General features: G+C 39.9%; 2 protein-coding genes across 4 annotated transcripts; both read left to right on the plus strand.

Annotated features, from left to right (window-relative positions):
* The first annotated feature begins 5,926 nt into the window (after positions 1-5,926).
* LOC121755642 (golgin candidate 6-like) lies at positions 5,927-14,556 on the plus strand. Of its 2 annotated transcripts, XM_042150966.1 has the most exons (20): positions 5,927-6,060; positions 6,179-6,250; positions 6,399-6,451; positions 6,832-6,959; positions 7,056-7,108; positions 8,051-8,197; positions 8,262-8,335; positions 8,418-8,487; positions 8,569-8,622; positions 8,730-8,825; positions 9,228-9,278; positions 9,374-9,460; positions 9,569-9,682; positions 9,797-9,868; positions 10,864-11,049; positions 11,293-11,396; positions 11,476-11,524; positions 12,666-12,731; positions 12,869-13,636; positions 13,852-14,556. In XM_042150966.1, exons 2-20 carry the CDS (start codon positions 6,227-6,229, stop codon positions 14,416-14,418), a joined length of 2,763 nt encoding a protein of 920 aa, XP_042006900.1. In that variant the 5' UTR covers positions 5,927-6,060; positions 6,179-6,226; the 3' UTR covers positions 14,419-14,556. The 2 variants fall into 2 exon arrangements, with proteins under 2 accessions (XP_042006900.1, XP_042006901.1); XM_042150967.1 differs by lacking the exons at positions 5,927-6,060; positions 6,179-6,250; positions 6,399-6,451 and having other exon boundaries at positions 6,826-6,959; positions 7,051-7,108.
* A 233-nt stretch (positions 14,557-14,789) lies between these two features.
* LOC121754971 lies at positions 14,790-17,353 on the plus strand. 2 transcript variants are annotated; one of them, XM_042150256.1, is made up of 6 exons: positions 14,790-15,176; positions 15,257-15,377; positions 15,456-15,537; positions 15,619-15,670; positions 16,885-16,939; positions 17,014-17,353. In XM_042150256.1, the coding sequence occupies exons 1-6, from the start codon at positions 14,847-14,849 to the stop codon at positions 17,181-17,183; spliced, it is 810 nt and encodes a 269-aa protein (XP_042006190.1). In that variant the 5' UTR covers positions 14,790-14,846; the 3' UTR covers positions 17,184-17,353. The 2 variants fall into 2 exon arrangements, with proteins under 2 accessions (XP_042006190.1, XP_042006191.1); XM_042150257.1 differs by lacking the exon at positions 17,014-17,353 and having other exon boundaries at positions 16,823-16,898.
* The last annotated feature ends 2,789 nt before the right edge of the window (positions 17,354-20,142 follow it).

Raw genomic sequence — 20,142 nt, forward strand, 5'->3', positions numbered from 1 at the left:
GTTTCTTGGTTATCACTATCAGCACGGGTACTGGAAGAGGAGGATGAAGTCGAGAGTTGTTTAAGCTGTCACTGGTAATGTGGGTAGGTCTTGGTAGAGAAGATGATGTTCTTGAAAAAGGGATTTTAAAATTGGGGAGAATTCTTGATGAGAACAAAAGGCCTGATATGTAGGCGGCTTGGGTAAAAGTGATATACGAATCTGAAATCTGCTTTTTATAATGAAATCGCGGCTGTTGGAATCTTCTACAGTTGAGATCCCTTCAGCTGTTCAGATCTTTGCGACTCTTCAAGTACGGGCACGCCTTTTCAGAGTGCCAGCTGGTAAAGCTTTTCTGATACGTTTCGTCCTTTTAATGCAGCAGTTGGCGCTTCCTGGCACCTCTTAAGTGACTGCGCACTCCCTTTCATCACCTGCCCTGATCAACTCAATCACTGTACCACCAATTAAATTCGAATTGTACTGATCAAGTAGACAATAATTTTTTATGAAAAACTCCAATAGTTTCACTTGATCAGTTTCCTTCCTTACTTCTGACTTTTAATTTTAAATTAAGAAAATAAATTAACATGATAAAAACTATTTACACTAGCTACTTAAGAAGTTGACCAGGCTCTCTCGGGATGTCACTTGATTAAGTCTTTGTCGCCTGATCAAGCAGACTTCCCATAAGTGCCCAGTCAATCATTTTTACCTGTCTACTAGAGAGAGTTAGGCATTAGTAGTGGAATGTCGTCCACTACAAATGCCTCCATTCCTTCTCTGTATGGTTTAACCCTATGTCCATTCACTATGAAAGAAGGTGAATCAAGATCGCCTCCTTGGAGTTCGATTGCACCATTCGCTCGGATGGCGATAATGGTATAAGGACCTATCCACCTAGATCTGAGCTTTCCTGGCATCAATTTCAGTCTGGATTGAAACAACAAAACTTTCTGGCCTATCTTTAGTTCCTTCTTGCGAAGGTCCATGAGGGAATGCCACTTTATGGTCCCTGAGGGAATTGTCCTAGGGCACGTAGTCTTAGAAAGGGGGATACAGGTAGATCGAGCAAAGGTTGATGTGATCTCAAAATTGCCATACCCGACGAATCAGAAAGAAGTGAGAGGATTCCTAGGGCATGCGGGTTTCTATAGAAGATTCATTAAGGATTTCGCAAAGATTGCTCAGCCGCTTACTCATTTGCTGCATAATAAAGTGGAATTCGTTTTTGATGAAGAGTGCAAGAAAGCCTTTCAGCTACTGAAGGATAAACTGGTTTCTGCTCCCATCATTAGAGCGCCCGACTGGAATCTACCCTTTGAAATCATGTGTGAAGCAAGCGATTATGCAGTGGGAGCAGTGCTAGGTCAAAGAGTTGATGGGAAAAGCTATGTGATTTTTTATGCTTCTAAAACGCTCAACCAGGCCCAGAAAAATTATGACACCACGGAGAAGGAAATGCTGGCAGTCGTGTATTCCTTTGAGAAGTTCCGACCATATTTATTGGGGTCAAAGGTGATAGTTTTCACGGACCACGCAGCTATCAAGTACTTACTGGCAAAGAGAGAATCCAAACCGAGGTTAATCCGTTGGGTGTTACTTCTACAACAATTTGATTTGGAGGTTAAAGACAAGAAAGGAACAGAGAACAAGGTGGCTGACCACCTGAGTTGTATTTTCCAAGGGGAGACCGAGGAAGCAATACCAGATGCATTCCCCGAGGAACATTTGTACTATTTGAAAGCATTTCCTTGTCCTATCAGTTGGGAAGAGATTATGGCGTTAATAGGTCCAGGGGATGCCGAGAAAGGGAACTGCCGGATAAATGCTGAACCGTGATTCGCGGACCTAGCAAATTACTTAGTCACTAGAGAGGTGCCCAGTTCACAAGAAATCTCCCGGGCTCAGAAGATGAAACTCAAAAGTGAAGCCAAGTACTACTTTTGGGACCACCCGTATCTATGGAGAATGGGAGCCGATCAGGTAATTAGAAGGTGTATTTCAGAATGGGAACAGAGAGATGTGCTCAATCACTGTCATGCCCTAGCGTGTGGAGGTCACTTTGGGCCTAGGAAGACCGCGAGGAAAGTGTTAGACAGTGGTTTTTACTGGCCTACATTGCATAAAGATGCTTTCGAATGTCAAAATTGTGAAAGATGTCAACAAGTAGGGGGAATTTCCAAGAGGGACGAAATGCCGCAGGTCCTGTGATTGTTTGTGAGATCTTTGATGTATGGGGAATGGATTTCATGGGGCCATTTCCTTCTTCATACGGAAACACATATATCCTTGTGGCGGTGGATTATGTGTCGAAATGGATAGAGGCCAAGGCTACTACCTCTTGTGAAGCTGGTGAGGTGGCCAAATTTCTTAAGTCTAATATTTTTAGTAGGTATGGAGTGCCTAGGGCTGTTATTTCGGATCAAGGAACTCACTTCCGGAACCGAACGATTGAAGCTCTAATGAAAAAATAAGGAGTCCACCACAGGTTGTCCACACCATATCATCCTCAGTCTAACGGCCAGACGGAAATATCAAATAGGAAGATCAAAGCAATACTAGAGAAGACGGTGAACCCGTCAAGGAAAGACTGGAGTAAGAGGCTTGACGACGCACTATGGGCTTACAGAACAGCATATAAAATGCCCATTGGGATGTCTCCTTACAGGTTAGTGTTCTGCAAGATGTGCCACTTGCCGGTTGGACTGGAGCACAGGGCATACTGGGCGGTCAAGGAGATTAACATGAACCCTCAAGCTGGTGAGGAAGAAAGGAAACTGCAACTCCAGGAGCTGGAAGAATTGAGGCTTGAGTCTTACGAGTCCGCGATGTGGTACAAGGAAAAGATTAAGCTCTGGCATGATAAGAATCTCCGGACCAAGGAACTACAAGTTGGGCAGAAAGTTCTCCTATTCCAGTCCACGCTTAAGCTGATGCCTAGAAAGCTAAAGTCCAAGTGGATCGGACCATATACTATCGTTGGCCTTCGCGCAAATGGAGCAGTAGAGATCCAAGGAGGTGCCTCGAATTCTGTGTCTTTCCTCGTCAATGGTCATCGCGTGAAGGTATTTAGGGATAACTCGGAGCCGTGTGTAGTGGACGAAGTGCCTCTATGCGCACTCCCTGATATCGCCTAACCACTCTAGGAAGGAAGTGTTCTTGAAGAAATCCTGGGTCAAGTAAATTGAGAAGTTTTTTTATCCATACCCTGACCCAGGGAATCTTAAGAATACTTGAAAGAAAGTGTAAATATTTAATCGCTTTTCTTTAAACAAGAAAATCCCAAACAAAGTAAAAAATAATAATCTTCCAAAAATATTTTCGAAATACCAGACTCCGTAGGCAACTTGAGTTATCATTTTTTAAACCCTTGACCTGGGAGTCTGGCGTTTCAATTTCGTTTTTTTTTCTTTTCTTTTCTTCTAAGTGTGGAATTGCAGAGAGCATTTACATGGGGCAGGGAATTAAGGAACAAAAAATTTTGGAGGGAGGTGGCGCCGGTTCGAATTTCAAATGATGACTTTATGGGGAGACGTACGGTTGCTCGCGTCATGCCTGCAACCGCCTGCAAAACCGTCCCAGTCCATACCTACCGGCTATTTTCGTGCTTTCACTTTTATTTTCCATTTCATATTCACTCTCTATCTAAAAATTCCCAAAATCACTCTCTATCTAAAAAACACTCTCTCTCGCAATTTCAGTTTTTTTTTACTAACCCTAATCGGAGTATTTTTCTTCCAAGTTCTTGAGAAATTGTTCAGATCCCGATTATGGCCAACGCAGCAAACACAGGAAACTCTTCCACATCCGTTGATTCTGGTGCGGCCTCATTCATGGCCGATTTAATGGAGAAATTTGGCAGCCCAGAAGAGGCAATGAAGGCCTTCGCCATGTTTACGGCGATGATGTGGCAGACTAGGACACCCGCTGCAACAACCTCCGTACCACCGCCCATCTTTCCTGAAGTTTCAGCGACTCCAGGCGACATTATTCCTGCGATTAGAGAATCGGCCACCGCTGCAGTTGAGCAAGACGCCCTGAATGATGAAGGAGCAAGGGGTGAGGCAGATCTGACGGCTAGGCTGGAACAGTTGACGGTCGACGACCAGAGGTTAGCATCTGTGTTTGAGGGGGAAACCCCTGTTATTTCTGTTGGAGTTTCTGCGGGGGAAACCCCTGCTGGCGTAGAGGTTGTTGATGGGGAAGCCCCGAGTATTTCTGATGCTACTGTTGGTACGGGGGAAACCCCTAATTTGTCTGTTACTGGTACTGAAGAGGGGGCAACCCCTAGTGTTGATGTAGAGGGGGAAACCCCAGTTGGAGAGTTGGAGGGGGCGACCCCTGGTATTCTTGAAGAGTTTGCTGGGGAAGAAACCCTAGAAAGTGTTGAGGGCGGCGATGCCCTAACCTCAACTGAGGACGTTGCTGAGGGGAGCACCCCTGTGAAAACTGTGGGCCGCGAAGCCCAGGAGACACATGGACCGGTTGGGGTGGAAACCCCCATTTGTATCGAGGGGACAACCCCTAATTTGTCTGGGGATGCAGAAACCCCCATTACTGAAAACATACTAGAACCCGTTGAGGACGAGGCGAATTTGATTGTGGATTTAACCAAGGTCCCGGAGGAGACAGTTTCACCGGTAAATACCAGAGAAGCCCGAAGACAAGCTCGCCGGAGCTTATTAGATGAAATTGATGACTCCGTCCAGCAGACGGAACAAGGAGCGCTGGGTCCAGAGACCGCAGCAGCAGAGCAGGACAACTCTCCTAGACCTAGTGATGGGGAGAGTGACAAGGAGGCACGCCGCCAAGCGGTTGAGAGAAAAAAGAAGGGAAAGCATGCCGCTCCATCCTTGACCAAGAAACCAAAGGGCAAATCTGTTGAAGCCTCTCTTCCTCCACCCGCTAAAGTCCCTTATGCTGCTAAGTCCGACAGCCCTACTCGACCTAGCGAATCCGAAGAGGAACCTGAGGAGGAGCTCAATTTCGAACCCACTGAAATCTGGTTGACCAAGGAGTTGCTTGATGCAATGAGAAAGTTTGATGACCCCAAACGTGCAGCAACTTATAAAGAAAAGAGTACCCAAGGTAAATATGCAAAGTCGGGAAAACGATATGATCCCGAGGAATTGAGGGAAATAGCTTCCGACGGTGAATTCCGGGAGTACATAGATGCCATCAGTTTCGATTGGTTACTTAAGCATAGCTCTTTTGAAGTTCCAACGGCGTTAGCGCGAGAGTTCTTCTCGACCTTCCACCTGAAGTCAACTACTGATCTGGATGCTGATTCTATCACGTTCCGCATCTTCAACGAGGAGCAGGAAATGAGCATCCGGGAGTGGTCGCTCTGCATGGGACTGTTTACATGCACAGAGGATGATGATGGCCTATGGCATGATAGGATGGTTGGCCCGCCCATGTTTACCCCGGGATTCAAACCACAAGCAGCTTGGGAGTTCATAACCCACCCAAAGGCGGGTCAGTTTAAAACGAGTTGTTCGAAAGCCTCTCACATAGAGAATCGGATCCTGCGATTCGCTCAGACCTTCATCAGTTACAATCTGATGAGAACGGCAAATGCTGCCTTGACAACGTCATATCTCTACTTCACTTGGTGCATGGCCAAGGGAGTCAGAGTACACCTGGGCTACTGGTTAGCCCATGCATGCCATCAGATGACCGCCAACCCTTCCAGACACATGTATACATGCCATCTCCTAGGGGCCTATCTTCAACGCAACATAATACTAAAGATCGCCAAATCTTGCAGTGATGTGGAGATGTGCTTGCCACCGGAAGTTTTTAATGTCGATTATTTTTTCAACAAGGGGCTTTTATACATGCATGGGATAGTTGGGAAGGATGGAGTAAATTAAAAGTAATTAAACCAGACGTGACACTATAAGTCCAGATTTTGTGTCAAGCTCTCAGCCCAACCCAAATTGATTTTCTTGACCCGACCCATTTATATACCATCCCCTTCTCTCTCCGACGATCTCTATCTCTTTCATTCTCCTACTTCTCAAGTTGGGGCTTTTCTCCGGTCTTCACGTGTTTGCTTCTCTTCTTAAATTCTCGGTATACATTCGTGAATTGATGCCATTCTGTTTCCAAATTGGAAGTTTTTTCAAACATCTCTCTTAATGTTGCGATCAAAACCTTTGACTTGTGCAATTGGAATATTCGGTTTGTGCAGTGCATTGCTTGGAGCTCGGGAAGCTTCGATTCGTTCGGGGAGGGCAGGATGGATTTTGTATCGAAGTATCAGGTAATGTTTTGTTTTATAGTCGACTAATCTACTGTTAACCCCTATTTACTCTCTGTCTACGATCTTTTAAAACTAACTTAGGGTTTTTTTTTTGCTTAACTAATTTAGAGTTTTGGGTGCTATTATCTGCATTTGAATGTTGCTGCAGGGTGTGGTGGGGCGCGTTTTTGGGAATGATAATTCGACTTCGGATGATGACAGGTGATTTTATTCATAATGTGTATGTGATGTACTGTATGTCCCACTGAATATGCTAATAACTGCTTTACAATCTGAGTAACATTGATGGATCCTGTCTTTCTCGTTTTCTGCTCAACTTCATACTGAATGCCTCCCCTTAAGATTGGGGTTTCTTTTATTCTGCTTTTTTAGCCGGATTGGCGTTTATGTTCTCCAATTGCCACCTCAATAATCAAATTAGACTGATCAGAGATCATTTGATGAGGAAAATAAAATAGATGTTTTTTTTTCTATCTGTGCTCTCTTTATTATGTACCGTTTGGTTGAGCAGTTTGAAGTTTGTCTTGTTTTGTTTGGCCGCTTCGCAAATTTAATTTTTTCATGGCCATTTTTATTGACAGCTATGTGGAGCGCTTGCTTGATCGCATTAGCAATGGCACACTAGCTGACGACAGGAGGAATGCTATGGCTGAACTTCAGTCTATTGTGGCAGAAAGTTATGCTGCACAATTAGCTTTTGGTGCAATGGGTTAGTTCATTTTTTCTTAATGGAACAGCTAGCCCTCTGATTCTATGCTTTATCATGTAAAATGGGATTTATGCCCTAAGCTCAATTTTAGTGCAGGCTTTCCGGTACTGTTGAGTGTCTTAAAGGAGGAGCGTGATGATGTAGAAATGGTCTGAACTCTTTGCCCCTTGACTTGAGTTTTTCTAAATTCATCACTTTGTTACCTAGTATTTAGTGTTACATTCTGTAAAATATATCAATTGTTGGCAATTATCCATTATACTCAATTTGAACATGCATTTATTATTTGAATAGGACGTGGATACATATCTGTTCTTGAACCAAAGGCTTGACAACTACATATTACTCCCTCCGCCCACCAATAAACGTCCCATTTTGCCATTTCCGTCCACCAATAAATTTCCCATTTGCTTTTTAATGCTTTTGGTAATGGAGCCCACAATCCACTAACTTTATCTCACTCACATTTTATTATAAAACCAATATATAAAAGTATGATACACCTTCCACTATCTTTTTTCATTCCCTTTCTGTTACATTTCTTAAAACCCGTGCCCGGTCAAATTTGGCCTTATAATCGTGTACGAGTAGCTCTTAAAAGCAGTATTTGCAATGTCTTCAACTGATTCGTGGCAGTTTTTGACACCATTCTCAGATTTTTTAAGTACCTCATGTGTAATGGAGTGGCTGTGGACTCTAATATGATATTCTGTCCATAATGTTTTTATGTTAACTTCTATGGCCAATAGATACTGTCCCTAGCCATTAGCTGATACTCCCTCCGTCCACTGAAAATAGTCCCATTTGTGGACGACGCAGGTTTTAATGTGAAATTGGTAAAGTATGTGAGAGAAAGATATGAAGTAGGTAAAGTAGGAGAGAGAAAGAAAATGTGGATAAAGTATGAGAGAGATGAAAAATGAGTAATAAATTGGGAGTAACTTTTCATTTTTAGTATGAGACTAATTTTGGTGGACGAACGAAAATAAAAGGATAGACTATTTCTGCATTGTGTATTATCGATTGAGTATCCACTTTCGTACTGGATTTAAATTTATTATTTATCCTGATTCGGTACTGTATTTATGAAGTTACGGGCGGCTATCGAAACTCTTGTAAGTGCTGTAAGTCCTACTCAGCATCCAAAATTGTCGAAGAATGAGGTTCAGCCAGCTTTGATGAACAGTGACCTACTTTCTAGGGAAGTAGAAAACATCTCTCTTCTACTGTCTCTTCTGGTAAGAGTGCTTTTTACATTGAACTTGTATCTTATCATCAATGACTAATTTGACACTTTTGCAGTCTGAGGAGGATTTCTATATACGATATTACACATTGCAGTTGTTGACAGCGCTTCTAACAAAGTCTCCAACTAGGTATTTTATTTCTTTTTTGTTCATGAAAAGACATTGATCCTCTCAAGCTAGTCTAAGAGCATGCTGTTGGATATTTCCATAGGCTGCAGGAAGCTATTCTAACCATTCCCCGTGGTATAACAAGGCTTGTGGATATGCTCATGGATCGTGAGGTATATTTTTACTGGATTGAAACCTATTTGTTATTCACCATTCAGAATGATATCTAATTGCACCCGTCTGTGTATTTGAAGGTTATACGCAATGAGGCTTTGCTGCTTCTAACATACTTGACCCGTGAGGCTGAGGCAAGTTTGTTTCTATATTAAAATCCATAATATATATCATTGTTATAAGTCACTTTCTCTCTCTCTAATTCTTATTTCTGGCATTCATTGTGACATTTGAAATCCAGGAGATTCAAAAGATTCTGGTCTTTGAAGGCGCTTTTGAGAAGATATTTAGTATCATAATTGAGGAAGGTGGTTCTGAAGGAGGGGTTGTAGTACAGGTGTTCAGCACACTTATTACTGATTGTTTGTATATCTTTTATGATTTTCAATTAAGTATTTGTAGTTAACTATATACTCCTTCCGTCCCATTCAAGATGTCCACCTTTCTTTTTTAGTTTGTCCCATTTAAGATGTCCACTTTCTATATTTGAAAATAAATCTCTCTCACCTTTCTCCTCATTAAATATTCAACTATATTTTTCTCTCTACTTATTCTACCTAACAATTCCTCCTAAAATCTTGTGCCACTCAAGAATATGGACGTCTTGAGTGGGACGGAGGGAGTAAAGTTTTTGACAATCTAGTAAATTTTATCTGTGTGTTGCGACCTGTTTTTTGTTAGATAACATTGTATTTATAAGAGAATATGTAATCAATCTGGTCTTTGATCTTGCAAACAGGACTGTCTGGAACTGTTAAACAATCTTCTTCGAAATAACACCTCAAATCAGGTTCTGCCCAATTATAATTCACCTTTCTCATACGATTCTATATACAGCTATATGAATTTTCTTACTGCTTCTAAGGTGATTGAATTGTGCTATAGGTATTGCTTAGGGAGACAATTGGCTTTGATCCACTGGTATCAATCTTGAAGCTCAGAGGTACCACGTATAAGTTCACACAGCAAAAGGTTAATTCTTTTCTTACTGCCAGCTGGCTCATATTTTCTATTTCCAGCAAATGAGGTTGCTTAAGCGCTCATTCTAACTTTCTCTTGCATTCTACTCATTGCCAATAGACTATCAATCTACTCAGTGTATTGGATACGATAACTTTGTTGGTAAATGCTGATCTACAAACTGATACTGGAAGAGACTCCAACGGGTTGACAAATAGGACTGTCTTGGTGCAGGTTTGAGTTCGTTGTTTAAAATTTTACATTATGAATCTGGCAGATTCTACCTAATCTTATTTGAACTAGTTTTAGTCTCGCATATCTACTGATAACCTTTTTCTCTACTTTCAGAAAAAAGTGTTGGACTATCTTTTGATGCTTGGCGTAGAGAGTCAATGGGCTCCTGTTGCTCTTCGTTGTATGGTGAGATAGCCATTCCTTATGAATGAATTATTTCTCATACTCTGAGTCCATTCTTTATCCAGTGCTCTGTCATTTCTCTGCAATGTTGTTTTATTGAGAACAGTTATATGTTTTATAAACGCTGATGTAAATGGATTTTAATGTAAACATCCTCTTTTTTGTTTTAATTTCTTTTAGAATATATCTATGAGTTTTACTAGGAGCCATCACAGTGGTTCAAACTATAGAAAATTTCATTAGGCGTATTTCGAGTTTTTCCTGCAACAAAAACAAGTTGAAATGTCTGAAGTAAGAAACTTTTCAGAGGTCAAACGACATATATCAGAGAATACTATTATGATTAATCAAATCAGAATGAGTAAGAAGGGTAGATAAGATCCAAAGACAATTACGTATTACTTCGATTAAATAATAAGTGGTTGACATTTTACTCTATATCTTATGGTTTTCTCCGGAAGCAATGCACACCTCATAAGTTACAAGCAGAATATATGTGAGGAGAGGGAGGCCCGCATTGCCCGCACCTGACTGGCTCATTCTATGTTATGATTAGTTATTTTACTATGTATTTAGTTAGTTTTGCGATTTAATTGTTACTTTGGCAGTGGAACCCTTTCGTGGAGGGTTCTTCTTAAAGAAGTTGTCTAGGGTATTATTCTTGATCTAATCATGGTACCTGGCCCTTGGGCAGAAGAGAATTATGATGATTGCTTCGTATTTATTCGGGTATTGTTTATTCACTTGTAATCCTGCATGAGCTTCTATTTTGGTGTGAATCCCCTTTACTCTACATCAGATACAATATTGTATAACCACAATTTGACTCTACTTTGAGTAAAGAATGAGTTTTTCCCCACAATTCTACATGCTTCCTTTGGTGAACCAGTAGCTAAAAGTTGGTTGACATCACAAAATGTTGGAATTTCTAAGAGTGCATGGTATTCGTAATTTTCTTGAAGTGCATATTTTCATTTGGAGTGCTATAACCATTTCAGGCACTCAGATGCATTGCAGATCTGGTGATTGATCATGCAAAAAATCGTGATGTCCTTGCAAGTAAATTACTTGGAGAGGAGCCACAAGTTGAGCCTGCATTAAATTCTATCCTTAGAATTATCTTGCGTGCTTCTAGCACACAAGAGTTCGTTGCAGCTGACTATGTTCTTAAGAACTTCTGTGAGGTTTGTATTATTAGTCTTATCCAGCTATATTATTGTTGAGCAAGTAGACATAAATGTTGGATTACTTAAGTTATCCATATTTTATCAACAACTCTATGTTTCCTAAATTTGGTAAATTCTAATATCAACGCATGTAAGATGCCAATTTTCGAACTGTTTTATTACTCTTTTTTGTATGCACTCTCATATTTTATTTTTCTAATATGAGTCATTTTGTCCTTGTTATCTTCCAACTTGGAATAGAAAAATCCTGATGGCCAATCAATGCTTGTTTCAAGCTTACATCCTCAATCAAGCTCAACAGTTCGTTCTCCCTTTGAGGAGGATGTTAATGCATCATTCGGGAGGTTATATTTTTTTTCAGATGTCTATCTATTCTAACCTTTTAGCTGTTGATTAAATATCTGATATTACTTAATTTTGCAGCATGCTACTGCATGGCCTGACATCTAGTGAAAGTGATGATGACGTTGAGGTAATGCTAGAGATTTCATGTGAATTGCTCCTTTATGGGAAACTGATACGGATAACGGATGGAAGATTTACATGTGCGGGGATCGGGGAATTGTTTGGCCAAGCAACGACGTGGAGGACGAAGAGACAGTGGGTAGAGAAGGATCCGGAAGCAGTAATCTCGGCATTTGTTGTAGTTGTTATTTCAGTTCCTATCTTTCATTAGTTTGTTATAGTTATCATTTCAGCTCCTAATATATTGTGCTTGATCGTCTATAGATAGCGAGATAGATAGAAGGTAGAGGTATCTTGGAGAGATCAATTTATAGGATGACTCAGCGTAGGCCTCCTGCCCGAGGATTTATTTTCCTTGTGTTTATGTTCTTGTCTTCTATTCAATAAAGTGCCGAGAGTTTTGCCCTTTCAAATAGAAGACAAGAACATAACACAAGGATAATAAATCCTCGCGTAGGAAGCCTACGACTGAGTCGTCCTATAAACTGATCTCTCCGAGATACCTCCCTTCTATCTATCTCGCTATTTATAGACGATCAAGCACAATAAATTAGGAGCTGAAATAACAACTATAACAAACTAATGAAAGGAACTGAAATAACAACTATAACAAGTGCCGAGATTGCTGCTTCTGGACCCTTCTCTACCCGCTAGGTCTCTTCATCCTCCACGTTGTTGCTTGGGCAAACAATTCCCCGATCCCCGCGTTTGCAAATCTTCCATCCGTTATCCGTATCAGAAAGCATTTAGAAAAATATGTCCTCTTGAGCTGGATTGATTATCTATCTGCCCCATTGTATTTTTATGAATTTTGAATTAGGGAATATTTGCCATTTCATTGCATAGGAATATCTGATTTGTCCTTTATTTGTTTTCTTTCTGCAACCAGTAAATTCTGTGATCCTTAGGAATTAGGATACTGAATTTTATCTGACTTGGTCAGACATTTCATTGCACGGGAAAAATCTGATTTTGAGTTTTGCTTTTCGTCTCCAAAATTTTGATATAGTCAGGCACCTTCTATATAGTTGTGGTAATTCACTATCTGTAAAATCAAGGATACAATGTGAAAGAGGTTTTACTGTTTGGTGATGTTGATTTAATTTCATCAAGTATCCATTGTCATATCATCTCCCCGATTTGTACAGATTTGCTGCAGAGCTGCAAGTGTCCTATCTCATCTTTTGAAGGATAATATCCAGTGCAAGGAGACGGTATGAAATTTCATTTCATGTACATGTGTGTATTTCTTTTTTCAACATAAATATTCATATATCCTTGTTCTCTAAGAGTTGCTCGTTCTATCCAAGAGCCATAGAGACTCAGTCTGACTGACAATGGGGTGATGCAGGTTCTTCAAGTTGAACTTGAAGCTCCTACGCGATCATTGGGAGGTGCGGAGCCTTTGATGCACCGTTTGGTGAAGTACCTGGCACTTGTGTCGTCCAAGAAAAGTGAAGATGGAAAAGCTAGCACATTTGGATCTGTGTATAGTTATCCAGTTATCTTGAAATTGCTAATTATTTGGCTCTTCGACTGTCCACCTGCTGTTGAGTGCTTCCTCAATTCACATCCCCATCTAACATATCTGTTGGAGTTAACGTCCGATCAAACTGCGACTGTATGTGTAAGAGGATTGGCTGCTGTACTCTTAGGAGAGTGTATATCATACAATAAAACGATTGACAATGGAAAGAATGCTTTTAGCATTGTAGATGCCGTAAGTCAAAAAATCGGTCTCACATCATACTTTTCCAAGTTCAATGAAATGCAGAACAGCTCGCTTTTCACATCTGCAAAACCATCTCTGACTCGCAAGCCATTGAGTAGGTCAAATGCTGCTAGCATGTCTGAGATTGAGAATGTTGAAGAAGATGACAGCATTGATCCTAACAGTGATGACTATTCGATGCTTGCAATGGTCTTTGATTCACAGTTTGTTGACTTTGTGAAGAGATTAGATGCTAAGATCAGAGAGCAAATTGTGGAAATATATAGTCACCCAAAGACCCAAGTTGCTGTGGTACCAGCAGAACTTGAACAGAAATCTGGGGAAATTGACGAGGAGTATATCCAACGTCTAAAAAGATTTGTGGAGAAGCAATGCCTTGAAATACAGGTACTTCCATTGAACTAGTAATGAAAATTCTATATTTCGTGTATTGCTGCTAATATAGGAAGGTTATTAGTAAATTAGTTTTATCAAATTTAACCGTCAACTGTTTGTGCAAGTTCTACCTTTTGCTCATCATATGATCAACTTGAGGTCCCATTTCTGAGGAACTACTCTTTTTGCATTTTATCTTACATTCTTTGGATATAAATCTTCTGAAGGAACTTTTGAGTCGGAATGCTACTCTGGCTGAGGACCTGGCAAGAGTGGGGGGGAGTGAACCGTCCCAACTCGAACGTAAAGTTAGTGCTGGTTCAGAAAGAGTTCAAGTTGAAACTCTGCGTCGTGATCTTCATGAGACATCCCAAAGATTAGAAGCCCTCAAAGCAGAGAAAAGCAGAATTGAAGCTGAAGCATCAATGCACCAAAGTGCCGCGAGTAAAATGGAATCTGATCTAAAAAGTTTGTCTGCCGCATATAATAGCCTTGAAGAGGTTAATTTTCAACTAGAACGTGAAGTCAAAGCATTGAAGAGTGGTGGATCAGTCCCTGCCTCTGCTGACATCGAGGCTATAAAAGCTGAAGCAAGGGAAGAAGCCCAGAGGGAGAGCGAAGCTGAATTGAATGACTTGCTGGTCTGTCTTGGGCAAGAGCAGAGCAAGGTGGAGAAGCTTAGCGCGAGGCTGTCGGAGTTGGGGGTTGATGCCGCTGCATTGCTGGACGGCATCGGAGAAGATATGGGACTTGATGGAGACGATGATGACGAGGAGGAGGATGAAGAAGACTGATTCTCAAATTATTAATCTTTCTTTTATTTGTACATGAACATGATGTGGTCAACTGTACAGTGTTGTAATAATTTATCGAATGTTTGTTTCTGTGGTAAATACTAGCCGAGGACTAATTTGTCTCCCTCTTTCTGGTTCTATATTTGTTCATCTTCTTTCAAAATCCAATATATTTATATATGAAATGAAACTCAAGAATTATTATAAAAACAAACCAAACTGATAAATTCCTATATATTGATTCGCTAGAGGCAATTCCTAGTTTGCAATTCAAGGCATGGACATCTTAATCAAGCCAACTAAAAGGGTATTCCTTTTCCAACTACAAAGCAACTTAACATGTTTTTGTATTCCACAAATAATAGTATGTCTCATTGCATCAATGCAAAAATACTATTCTCACCTAAATCAGATAGCAATCTTCTACAATGGCATCTGCCATAGGATTCAACACTTCCATTTCTGTGCAGTTTATACCAACAAAAGGAACATCAAACCATTTCATTTGTAACATCCCACTGAGAAAATCAAGCCCAGTTCAACCACTTAAGCCTACAAGGAGAAAGCCATATGACCTATTTGTGGTTCCAACAAGCAGTCCTACCTCCGACACTAGTTCACTTTCTCCTGCAGCTCGAACAATTATGGAGTTCTACTCTTCCATTAATCAAAAGAACTTGACGAAACTGGAAGCGTTGATAGCTGATGATTGTTGCTTCCGGGACTATTTTTTCGCTAAACCGTTCCAAGGGAAAAAGGTCGAGTCTGTTTTCCTATAAGACATAACGCGACTTGTTCATTTCTTCCTAACCACTTTTCTCTTGCATGCTGAATTCAGGAAGTGATGCATTTCCTCGAACAGCTTACCACTTGCATGGGTGATCACAGAAACATGAGATTTAACGTGGAGCTCGTATGCGAAGGGAACGACTATACAGTTGCTTTCAATTGGCACTTGGGTATCTTTTCTAACATGTTCATTCATTATTGTTTAGTGATGCTTATCAAGTCCCAAACATTTTTCAATCTGATTGCAGACTGGAAAAAGATGGAGGTCCCTTTTACTAGAGGAAGCAGCTGTTTCTCACTATTAGTGAATGATGATAAACTACTTATCAAGTATCTTAGCTCAATTCTTTACCATCTCCTTTATAATGTTAACATAGAAACATAAATAACATTTTTCATAAACACCTGCAGGAAAGCTCAAGTTCTCATTGAATCACCTATCAAACTAGGAGTTGTGGCACTGGTACTAAAATCTATCTTTTCGAATAACATTCATAAACACAATACACAAGATTCATTGTAAAAATGAAAGAGTTAGCGTATTTGTCATTAGGCACGGTACAGTTTCTTCTTTTCTCCATGGAGAGAACTACATCTTTTGTCATTGAGCATTAAGCACTAATATCATCCGCGGTCCCTATTCTTTAAGGGGGTGTTTGGTAAGGATAGATAAGGCAAGATAGTTAAGTTATCGGCTTTAAATGGATGTTTGGTAGCCTAGATAAAATATAAGTGTGGCCAGTGTTAAATAGTCGGCCCGATCAAAGCAGCACAAAATAGTTATCTCATTTGGATAAATAATCATGCAAAAAAGGTGTGATTGTGTATCTCTTTAAATTTATGCTTTTAACTTTAGTAGCCCTCCTTCAAATTTTAATAATCTATTCCCCCTCTCTCTCTACCTGCTCAACGCCCCCCCAAAAACAAACACCCCCCACCTGCTATGCCTACCCCCACACAACGAACACGCCCTCTCTCTGTCTCACCCACCCCACTTCTTTCTCTCTCCTGCTACTCGTATCCCTCTCTCTACTACTATTATTTATTTTATACTACTATTTATATTATTAAATTTTTTCTTATGCTAAAATCATTAATCATGTTATAAGTAATTCAATTAATAAAAATAAATATTAGAAGGGCGTACATGTCTTTTCACACCTGTAACCAAATTATCTCCTTTCTTATCTTAGGCTACCAAATAATAAGATAAAAATGTGTTATCTTACAAACTTAAGATAAATCATCTCACTTTGAGTTATCACGATAAGTAATATAGCTTACCAAACACTCCCTAATAATATCACCGGATGTGTATGTCTATGGATATTGATATAGTACCGCTGGATGGACAATTGCACTATTTTTAGACTTTTTTGCCTCTTTGATATTTTTTTACTTGAGGGCATTTTTGTGTACATTAACCATTAAGAACTACATTTTTAGTCATTTTTTAGAAATATCTTTGCACATATGTGATGTAATTTCGCTAGAAGAAATTTTACACATATGGAATTTTTTTTCTTTCCAAAATGCAAGGCTAGTTTTTAAAAAAACTGGATGTTCTTACCAAAACATGTGGAAAGAATGGATGGATAATATCCTTTTAACACAGAGGTGTACATGTGACGATTGATTTCTTACTTGTGAGTGCTATTATTATTCACTGAAAATCAGGCTATATTCAAGAGTGTGACTTCAATATTCGATGCATTTCCAGCAGCTACAGAATGTAAGAAACCAATCCCCATTTCAGAATCCTTATTCCTGAACACACAATACATACTAACACAAGATCTCATACAGGGTTCTTAAAGAGTCCGCATACTATGTTTCGCGTACTAATAAAGGCTTACAGCATCGGCATACATCCCGTGATAAGCCCATTCCTTGCCTGGTACATCAATCTCACAGCTTGCATTCTAACCACTACTCTCAATATTCTTCATTACATAGCCAAGATTTTTCACAAATAATCCACCGACTCATCTACATTTCCTTGCATTTTGGAATCATTGTGCCAAAAACTATGATGAACCATTTATTATTCCTCTATATCCATGACTTTCCATTATATTAATTCATAGACACTGTAACGGCTTAACTCAACTGTTCCAAGACTATTTGTATAGTTTACTCTAAACTTTCAAGGAAACCAAATAGCTAAAAAAAGAGTTCCAAAATGTGACTTTCCCATCATTTTACGCAAACCAAACTCGTCCTAAAAATCCAACAAAAATAAGTTTTTAAATTTTTAAAATGCAAACAAAAGTGGACATGGAAAAGTTAGCTTAATTCCGATCCTGGATCCTATAGGACTTTGCCTACGTCTCTTTCGACGGAATACAGAAATGGGAACAAGAAAACGAAATTACAAGAGATCACACACACATCACTCTTGATGAAACTAGCAAGCTCCCACTTCCTCTTTTTCTTCTCTTCCGCTCTCTCTCTCTCATTCTTGTTGATTGTGTTGGTTGCTAATGAGGCAACAACCTCTCTTATATCCAACATGAAATCTCCCAAATTCAGTTATAACCGAATTTACTTTCTCATTTTCTACACCAAAACATACCAAAAGTGTATATTAAATCCAATTTAAGCTCAAAATGATCCAAAATAAAGTGCAACAAATACGCGCGATCAATGACTCATCAAATTCAATAGACTCATATTCAGAGAACGTTGCTAGTAATTTAATTACCCTTTTTGATTTCTACCTGACTTCATTCTGGGGCTGAGCTCCTGGGACTTGGTCTGTTGTAGGGAATTCCTTGTGGGTTTTCTCAGGCCTCAGGATCACTACTGCTTGTAGGCTCCACCTTCAGGTCTGACTAACTCTTATTTTCACTCAGATAGAGCATTAGTTTCTCATTGAAAACAACATCCCTACTCTACTAACTTCCCCTTTACTCACATTGTGCACCACAGCCTCAAAGCTTTAGACCCAGATTGATACCCCAAGAAAATGCATTTCATTACTCTGGGATCCAAATTTCCCTGCTTCACATTGGCATAGGCCCTACATGAAGGGGTTGGCAGCGGAAGCGTACATAAATCAATTACATAATAATTCTGATCTATTTAACAGATTATTTAGACAAATTCTATTAGTGCAATTATCTCATGTATCATGCTCATAACTTGAATTAAATCATGCTTTAGCGTAATGCAAACCTAAAACATGCTTTCTACGGATTAGTCAATTTACCTTGAAGATTCTCCAAAGAATCGAAGATAGCTCGAAGATAGCTAGCTCCTTCTCCCCGTGAAGATCTTGAGTACTAAACCACAGATCTTCTAACTAGTTCCCAGACTATATGCTGATATCAGTGTGGGCCGATCTCACCAGGATTCTAGGACTTCAATAAAGAAGACAAAATCTTATCTCACAGAGGAGAGGAAAAATCGTACCTCATAGGGAAGTAGAGGGGGACGAAAATTTGGAGTATAATTAAGTGTTTTCTATCTCCTTTATTCTCCTATTTATATTAAGTCACATATTGGGCCCAGTCAGAGATCTATGGAAGGTTTTGGATATGGTCTCCTCTAATTAGTTTTTTTACTAATTAAATTGAACCCAGAATTTAATACAAGCTTATATTGGAATATTACGAGCAGCCACTACAGAAGTAATATTGCACTGCTCATCCAAATCTGAAATTATAAGTAATCCAGGTTTCCATTTGTTTGTCATTTATTTTCCCGCACTTAAGATAGAAACGTCCATTAATTAATTAGTGTCTGCTATGAACTTAATTAATTAATATCTTATTAATTCCAAGAGTGGACTTAGCAAGAAACGCTTATTTATTATTCATAGAGTAATCAAACTCCAACTAGCTAGGTTCCGAATAATAAAGCCTTGTTTCGAGGTCCTCTTGAGGACGTTATCAAACGAGACTCACCTCGCGCACGATTCAGTATAATAGATGCTCTTGTGCAGATTCATAACCACACCTAAGTCCATAAGGAAGTTCTTAAGCCATACTGCCTCCTTTGCAGCCTCCGAAGCGGCCACATATTCGGCTTCCATGGTAGAGTCTGCGATGCATTTCTGCTTCACACTCTTCCAAATTACTCTCCACCTCCTAAGGGTGAACACATATCCAGAAGTAGATTTCCTCGACTGATCAGCTTGAAAATCTGAGTCAGTATATCCCAAAGGACAGAGCTCGGCTGCATTGTAAACTAGAGCATAGTCCTTAGTCCGTTTAAGGTACTTGTGTATGTTCTTTACGGTAGTCCAATGTCCTTGGCCCGGATTAAACTGCTATCTCGTTACCATGCCAACAACAAAGCAAATATCAGGCCTTGTACAAAGCATAGCATACATGAGACTACCAACTGCCTAAGCATATGGTATCCTTCTCATCTCTTCTATCTCAGACGGCGTCTTGGGACTTATCTCTTGAGATAGATGGATACCATGTCTAAAAGGTAAGAAACTTTTCTTGGCATCTTGCATGCTAAAGCGACTAAGTACAATGTCGATGTAGGGTTCCTGAGATAAGCACAGCGTTCTCTTCTCACGATTCCGAAGAACCTTGATGCCGAGAATGTGTCCCGCGTCTCCCATATCCTTCATCTCGAATTGGTTTGACAACCAAGTTCGTACTGATGACAACATCTTTTTATTGTTTCCAATTAGAAGAATGTCATCTACATATAAAACTAAGAACACAACATTTCCCTTTTCAACCTTCTTATGGACGCAATTTTCATTTGAGCACTTTTCGAATCCGAACTTATGAACAGTCTGATCGAAACACTGGTTCCATGATCTAGATGCTTACTTGAGGCCATAAATGGCTTTCTTAAGATTCCAAACCATGTGTTCCTTGCCCTTCACGGTGTATCCTTCGGGTTGTTCTATGTAGATGGTTCCTCAAGACTACCGTTCAAGAACGCAGTCTTAACGTCCATCTGCCATAC

This window comes from Salvia splendens, chromosome 11 (assembly GCF_004379255.2).
Source record: "Salvia splendens isolate huo1 chromosome 11, SspV2, whole genome shotgun sequence".
NCBI classification, from domain to species: Eukaryota; Viridiplantae; Streptophyta; class Magnoliopsida; order Lamiales; family Lamiaceae; genus Salvia; species Salvia splendens.

Coding starts and splice junctions, on each gene's coding strand:
- LOC121755642 (XM_042150966.1), top strand. CDS start 6,227: ATGGATTTTGTATCGAAGTATCAG. Junction 8,198..8,261: donor CTCTTCTACTGTCTCTTCTG/GTAAGAGTGCTT, acceptor ACACTTTTGCAG/TCTGAGGAGGATTTCTATAT. Junction 9,683..9,796: donor ATAGGACTGTCTTGGTGCAG/GTTTGAGTTCGT, acceptor CTCTACTTTCAG/AAAAAAGTGTTGGACTATCT.
- LOC121754971 (XM_042150256.1), top strand. CDS start 14,847: ATGGCATCTGCCATAGGATTCAACACTTCCATTTCTGTGCAGTTTATA. Junction 15,177..15,256: donor AACCGTTCCAAGGGAAAAAG/GTCGAGTCTGTT, acceptor TGCTGAATTCAG/GAAGTGATGCATTTCCTCGA. Junction 15,671..16,884: donor AACTAGGAGTTGTGGCACTG/GTACTAAAATCT, acceptor ACTGAAAATCAG/GCTATATTCAAGAGTGTGAC.